Source organism: Haliotis rubra, unplaced genomic scaffold (assembly GCF_003918875.1).
Source record: "Haliotis rubra isolate DU_JTF1 unplaced genomic scaffold, ASM391887v1 Scf564, whole genome shotgun sequence".
Lineage (NCBI taxonomy): Eukaryota > Metazoa > Mollusca > Gastropoda > Lepetellida > Haliotidae > Haliotis > Haliotis rubra.
Genome location: NW_025767262.1, coordinates 278,593 through 286,069, shown reverse-complemented (window position 1 = coordinate 286,069; position 7,477 = coordinate 278,593). Strand labels below are relative to the sequence as shown.

The 7,477-nt window shown below is 39.4% G+C and overlaps 1 protein-coding gene across 1 annotated transcript; it reads left to right on the top strand.

The window, feature by feature from the left end:
• Positions 1 to 980: 980 nt before the first annotated feature.
• Positions 981 to 4,374, top strand: LOC124254115 (ionotropic receptor 93a-like). The gene is made up of 6 exons (XM_046687992.1): positions 981 to 1,160; positions 1,597 to 1,694; positions 1,835 to 1,887; positions 3,024 to 3,238; positions 3,383 to 3,645; positions 4,359 to 4,374. The coding sequence occupies exons 1-6, from the start codon at positions 981 to 983 to the stop codon at positions 4,372 to 4,374; spliced, it is 825 nt and encodes a 274-aa protein (XP_046543948.1).
• The last annotated feature ends 3,103 nt before the right edge of the window (positions 4,375 to 7,477 follow it).

The window sequence follows — 7,477 nt, the reverse complement described above, 5'->3', positions numbered from 1 at the left end:
ATTTCTATTATTTCTGGGAAACGTTTTTTTACATGTGCTATAAATCATTTTACCCCTTATAAATGACGCCTAGTATATTTTAGTGGTCTATACTATGTATGCATGTGGTGAGTTTTTAAAAAAAGGAAGCATATTCCTTTACAAGATATTAAAACACGATATTTGAAATATTAACAATGATTTATTTCAGACAATAGGGTGCATACAATCATTCGATGTACCTCAGATGAAGGATTGTCCGTTATTTTGAACTTCGAAGATTTTCCAAAAACCATTACATCAATGATGAACACTGAGCAAGTTTCGGTTCTGCCGACCAGTAGATTTGGATTCAACTTCTTGATATTCTCAGATGTTGATGGACTATATTCAGTTTTGAACGAGGTAAAATTAAAATCGACATGTGGTCAAAAGTGTTGACTTGTTACTCTCTTTATTTCTGGTATAACAAATGTTCGACTACGAACAAAACTGTTATTCCGGCGCAGTAAGCAACGCTATGAGTACATGCTTTTCTGAATTGTTGACTCCATTTTCGGCTTGTTTAATGCAGCATAAAACTAAATATAAAATCACATGCAATAATCGTGAATACGATTTCAACTACACGTCACTTCACATCTATTTAAGAAAATGTCGGTCAATTGAATTGTTTCATCGTAATCAAATGAGATATTGAGTTAGCTTAAAACATTCAGCCTTGAGCCAATCCCCGTTATCCGGTATATCAGGTTTGATTCCGTTCCATTTAAGATGGCGAGGAATGTTTGAACCATTTTAGTCGCAGGCTCCTGAGGGCCAGGAACCCAGGATTACAATTACGAAGTCACTATTTAAAACTGCATACAAATCAAATTGGTTGCAGGTCCTTCAATGAAATGATGACCTTTTAACCACAGTTGATACATCTGTTACATAATGATTTAGTTAGTTTTATACACTTTATCTTAACTGATTGAACAAGCGTTGATTTCATGATAATGTTTACACAGGCTCATCAGATTGACCGACAGTTTGGAGCAGGCTCACTTCTCCGTCACTTCTCGAAATGGTTGATTGTGCTGACCCGTGGAGAGGTGGACTCACTGATACTTGACGATGTTCTGTTTGACAACGTGGCTGTGACGACATTACAGGCAATGGGAATGCCAGTGGAAATGGTTTGTTCTGAAAGCTTCCTCATAAGCTTTTGACAACTTCATTGTACTAGACAATGTGCTATTCCGTTACAACGTGTACGGCAGAATTGTCATTTCTTTGCGATTCCATAACTTGAACGATTTTGACTAAAACAAATGTACCTATAATAAAATGGACACACGAGATGTAATTCCTTGTTTGGTAGTTGCCGTGTCAGCTCTACACACTGATGTGGAAGAACAGTTCTCGACATCTACAGCAAGTTTCACGTTCACCCACTGAACAGATTCTTACTCGAGTCTTTCCAAACACAAAACATGGATTGAATGGCAGACTCTTGAAAGCTGCAGTTCTTCAGGTAGGCAGCATGCAATGCCTATTGACTACCAAATATATTTACCAAAGGCCCTGTAAATATAAACATTGCCCATACGATGTGCGATTTCCTTGTTGCAGTGGGAAACATGTGAGAAGAAAATCGTCAATGGAACATTCACCTATACCGGATTTTGTGACTACATCCTGTCTTACCTCTCTAGATCTATGAATTTCAGGTAAATATTTAAATTTTTGTGCAAAAGAAATGCAAATGAAGGTGTATTTATGATGTACCCCTTTAAACAAATTAACACAGTATATGCACACGTCCTTGCTGACTTCCAATGATTGGTCAGGAGTGTGTTTCATATTTCAGTTACACGTATATTGAACCAGAGGACAAATCCTGGGGCGTGCAGCATGAGGATGGCACGTGGGATGGAATAATAAGAATGCTCATCGATGGGGTAATGATTATAATATTGTCAATTTAAATACATCTTGAATACAGTTGTGTGTTGTAACTGGACATGTCTGTGTATGGATTAAGTTAAAGAATACAGTGGTGAAAGTGGAGGTTATTATTAAAGTAGAGTTTTAAAATTGCTGTTGCACCTGTCTATAGGTAGCATTATCTTATTGTTTGTTAATACTCCTTAGATGTCGTATTTTTTATTTACAATTGCGCATTGCTCCAGAAGGATATAGCGTCATTGTGTAGCGTTGTCTTTCAATAAAGGGAAGCTCTGCACAAGTGCCACTATTGTCTCTATCAAACGGTAGAGATGCACATACAAATACCACATTAACATTTTGAAGTGTATACGTTCATATTGCACATATTAGTCTGTAGAAGTAAATATCCCACATGCAATACCTTAAAACACGACTATAACGATCCGTACGTGTAAGTTACATATACAGTTTAACATGTATCTATTTTGCTTTCAATGCTGGTAATACTTTCATTGCGAATTTACATTAAATTTATCGAATGTTGTTTACTTACAGACAGCTGATTTATGCCCAGTTCAATATGAGTTTGACCATCAGATATCTCAGTACGTTACCTTTTTGCACGAATTTGGTATCTCTTCTACCAATATCATCTACAAGAAGCCAGAGTCACGGATAAACCGGACAGTTCTACTGGACTGCTTTCAGTGGCCGACATATGTGTGTGGACTCGTGGTATTTGTTGGGGTCAGTGTTCTGCTAGTCATCTTTAAGAGAGTTAGTGTATGGATACCTATGGAAAGCCATCGGAATACATTCCTGGACACAATCATGACGAACTCTGGTGTGCCGTTCAAACAAGGTTTGTACAACCTGCTGTTCCAATATGAATGGAAAGGACATGACATTTTCTTCATAAACATGTGCTTATGCATGTGCGTGATGATGATGATGATGATGATGATGATATATATCATATCAGTTTTCACATATTCGTTCCCAATCTGTTTTATACTCTTTGAAGCACAAACACAAACATAAAAAATTAGTTAGGTTTCTTTTACATACCTTGAAGACAGGATTCAGGTTTTAAATATTTATCTGTGCAGGATCGCCTACATTACCAGCCACAGACTCACAGCGTACCTTGCTATGTTTCTGGTGGATATTTTGCATCCTCATCACGTCTGTATACTGTGGGAACTTTGCTGCCTACCTGTCTGTTGCCAAAGAGGACATCCCCTTCACAGGGCTGGACGACCTGCTGGAAAGCGGATATGACGTGGGTGTTAGCAGTGGTGTTGTAGCAGAAGCAATATTTAAGGTAACATAAAACATGTAATCTTTAACCTAGTACACCACTTCGATATATGTCTTCTTAGAATCACCTGTATGATGTTTGTACAGAAACACTTTATACATGGAATAGGCATTCGTAACATTTTATTTAATGTCAAAACGATTTCAGGATTCCGATCTACCTCTCTACCGACGAATAGGGCAGAAAATTCGAGAGCATCAACGTGAGAACATGACACCTACTGAAGATTTCAAGTACCACTATGACAGGCTGATACAGGGTGACTATGCTCTCATAGCAACCACAATCCGCATCAGAGGATACACTGCTAATAGATGTGACATTGCGGCAACAGATAATCCCTTTTTCCAGAGATATCTATCATTTGTGATCCCTAAGTACTCACCTCTTGCTGGACTCTTAGATCAACGGTAAGTGCTGCATTCCCTTTGTTGTTTAAATTGGTCAGAATATCTTGGGTCATATATGAACCTTGCCTTTATAATTGAGAAAATTAATACAGGTGTTTCAAGGGGGCCACCTTTTGTTGGTTCCTCTTATCCTGAATGTGTTTTGTATTAAAAAGAAAGCAGAGGAGAGTTTGATAACTGTTCATCCATTTTCATGTCTTTTTCAGGATAATGTCCCTAGTAGAACTTGGCCTTGTTGATTACTGGAGGGATCTTGTTCTACCAGAAAAGAAGCAGTGTTCCCCATTGAAACAGAGGATTTTCAAAATTGATAATTTGTTCCTGGTTTTTGTGGTTTCTGGAATCGGAGTAACCATAGCGACAGCCATTCTTGTTTTGGAAATATTTGGAGTTTGCCGTTATTATTGAGAAAATACACAGAGTTAGTGGATTTATCAGTATTCCAGCAATAAAGACATGCAGGTGTGGACGTTTATCACGAATACTTGGTGCAGACAAACCTACATGTAAAAGTACAATCGGAACGACCGGAGATATTTGATTAGAAATAAAGTTACATTCGATGTATAAAAAACATAATCCTTTGAATGTATTATGTGCCACATTGACATGCTCAGTTTTCAGATTTCAGAACAATGCTCCTGACCTGATGGATTCACGTGCAACTTAGTATGCATGTTTGGTATTTTGAGTGGATTCACATTTTGTTCCAGGTTCAAGATATCATGATCTGGAATGAAAAAGGCTTCATTAGTTTGTAGGATGTTCTTTGGGGAAAGCATTTTCACAAACAAGTTTCAATATGGCCCCCACATGAGCCATATTGTAATTCTTTATCATTTAAAAACAAAACACAACAATTACGGAAATATCCTGAATAGCGTCTTGCAGACCAATAAAAAAGCGTTATTTTGTCTATATCACAACTACACATCACCATTTCTTAATCAAATCGCCTCGTGGCTAAAGCGTCCGCTCGTCACATATATGACAGGCACCGTTATCAACTACACAGAGTTCAACTCGTGCAGTTTCGGTAGCGATGACGTTAATGTAGTAACATAATACAAACTAGAGTCACACGTAAGTCTGTAGAGCTGTATCTTGTATTACTCTCCGACCCTCATACTCATTGCCAGTACTAGATAAACATGACATTTTCAATATAGCTGTCATAGCGGCCATGGGGCGGTGGCGCAGCCTAGTGGTTAAAGCCTTCGTTCGTCACGCCGAAGACCCGGGTTCAATTCCCCACATTTCCGGTTTTCTCAGCCGTGATATTGCTGGAATATTGCAAAAAGCTGCTTAAAACCTCACTCACTCACTCTCATACTTGGTGTAGGCAACATGTAATGTTATGCGTCTCAAGTGTGGGGTTCGCATAAAGGCAGATAGTATTGAACAAGTATTGCAGAAGAATGGTGTAAATGGATCAAATTTTGATGATGATTTGACATGATCAAATATTGGGGTAACATATTAGTCACGACAAACTTCTATAACATAGTTGTGCATTACTGTATGACAGAAGATATACAATGGGTCAGTGTATTAGGTCCCTATACCAAAGCCTGGCCGGGATCATACTGATCCATCTAATTACAGACCAATCTCTTTAACGAGTGGTGTCTGTAAAACCATGGAACGAATGGTAAACAATAGATTAACTTGGTATCTTGAAACCAATAACCTTATAACAAACATTCAATGTGGTTTCAGTAAAAATCGTAGTACCATTGGTCATTTGTTACGATTAGAATCCTTTGTTAAAATGTTTTAGTAAACAAACAACATGCAGTATCGATATTCTTTGATCTGGAGAAAGCATATGATACCACGTGGATTTTTTACATGACTTTGTAAAATATTGAGAGGTCGTTTACCTCTTTTTATATCACAGTTTTACCAGACACTCAATTTCAAGTCCGAGTGGTTTCGCTTTAACTTTGGCACTCCTCACAGGGACATTCAGTGGGAATGCTACCACATTTTTTAACAGACAGACAATTTCAAGTTCGTGTTGGATCAACCCTGTCTGACCATTATAATCAGGATTAGGGTGTACCACAAGGCAGTACTTTCTATGTCCAAAACTAATTGTCTACACTTCTGTAGAAAATATAAGCCGCATTTAACTTTTCTTCCGCATATCAAATCCCTAAAAATTAAATGACTGAAGGCATTTGATCGTTTCCAGTTGTAAGTGGGAAGGGGATCAATCTTCACTTGTTCCGTTTCTTGGGCTAAGAATTAAACCATTCATTTCTGCTGCCGGCATCGAGCTGGAAAATATATCTCCTTCCCGTCTTCTTTCTTCTCCTCCTTGGCAATTGGTTCGGCCAGAAGTCGACCTAACATTAACATCATTTAAAAAATCAGAAATTAATAACAATATAAACAAGAATTTAATCAATTATAAATCAATATAATACATACAAATCCTTATTTACAGATGGGTCCAAGGATGGTGGCGCAGTTGCGTGTGCCACTGTCATTGTATCCAGAACAATATTTTCTAGAATACCGGATAACAGCTTTATTTTTACAGCAGAAGCCAATGCCATATTAACTGCCCTAAAATATATTAATAAACACCCTAAATACGAACAATATATCCTCTTTTCCGACTCTCTTTCGTGTCTTCAGGCTATTAAAAACATTCCTGTAAACTTCCACTTTTAATAGAAATGATTGAATTATATACTAAGCAACAAAAGAAACGTCAGTTTGGAATTTTCCGTCGCAGAAACAGATAACTGTAAACTCATGTAATGTTTTGATCGTATATTTTTTACAACATCTCCAACTTTACCTGAGCAAAGACATTCCTTCCCAAACTCAGAATGGAACCCAAGAAATGGTATCAAAAACGCAACTGATGCTGCAGCCCTATAAAATGCACCCCCAAACCTGGTTTAAACATTCACATTACAACGTCAGCAGGATGCCGCGACTCGCGACAGCTCAGAGAAACCAGGCATTAGGAAGACTTGAAGCTGGCCACACTGCACAAGCCGTTGCCAATCACTTCCAGGTCAACGTTCGGACCATCTACAGGCTGCAGCAACGTTTCCGGCCACCAACACCACAAATGATCGCCCCCGTACTGGCAGACCAAGGGTGACCACAAGAAGACAAGACCGCCATGTTGTGCGACAGCATGATCAGAATGCCTTCATGCAGGCATCCGAAACAGCACGCCAGACAGTGGGTACACACGGAAGACCAATCAGTACAGTACGCCGACGTCTTAACAGCGGGAACCTCCATTGCTGTAGACCTTACCGTGGACCTATCTTCACCCCTCGTCATCGGCGTGAACGTCTACAGTTTGCCGTACAACACCAAAACTGGCGATACAGGTAATGGAGAACTGTTCTGCTCACAGATGAGAGTCGGTACAGCGTATCAACTGCAGATGGCAGAACAAGAATATGGCGACGACGTGGCCAGCGTTCCTCAGACCAATGTGTTATGGAAAGAGACTCATGGTGAGGTGCAAGCATCATGGTATGGGGTGGAATATGCCTGAACCAGAGAGTGGATCCTGTGGTGTTCCAGAATCTTGGTCCAGGGAGAGGAGGCGGCATCACAGCGGTGCGCTACATCGACCAAGCTCTCAGACCCCACGTCATACCACATTTCGCACGTCACCGGAACAACATTTTCCAGCATGATAACGCCCGGGCCCATACTGTCAGAGCTACACGGGACTTCCTACAGCAGAACGGTGTCAACATTATTCAGTGGCCAGCCCTTAGTCCTGATTTAAACCCAATTGAACATCTTTGGGATGAAATTCAGAGGAGTCTGAATAATGTCATACCAAGGC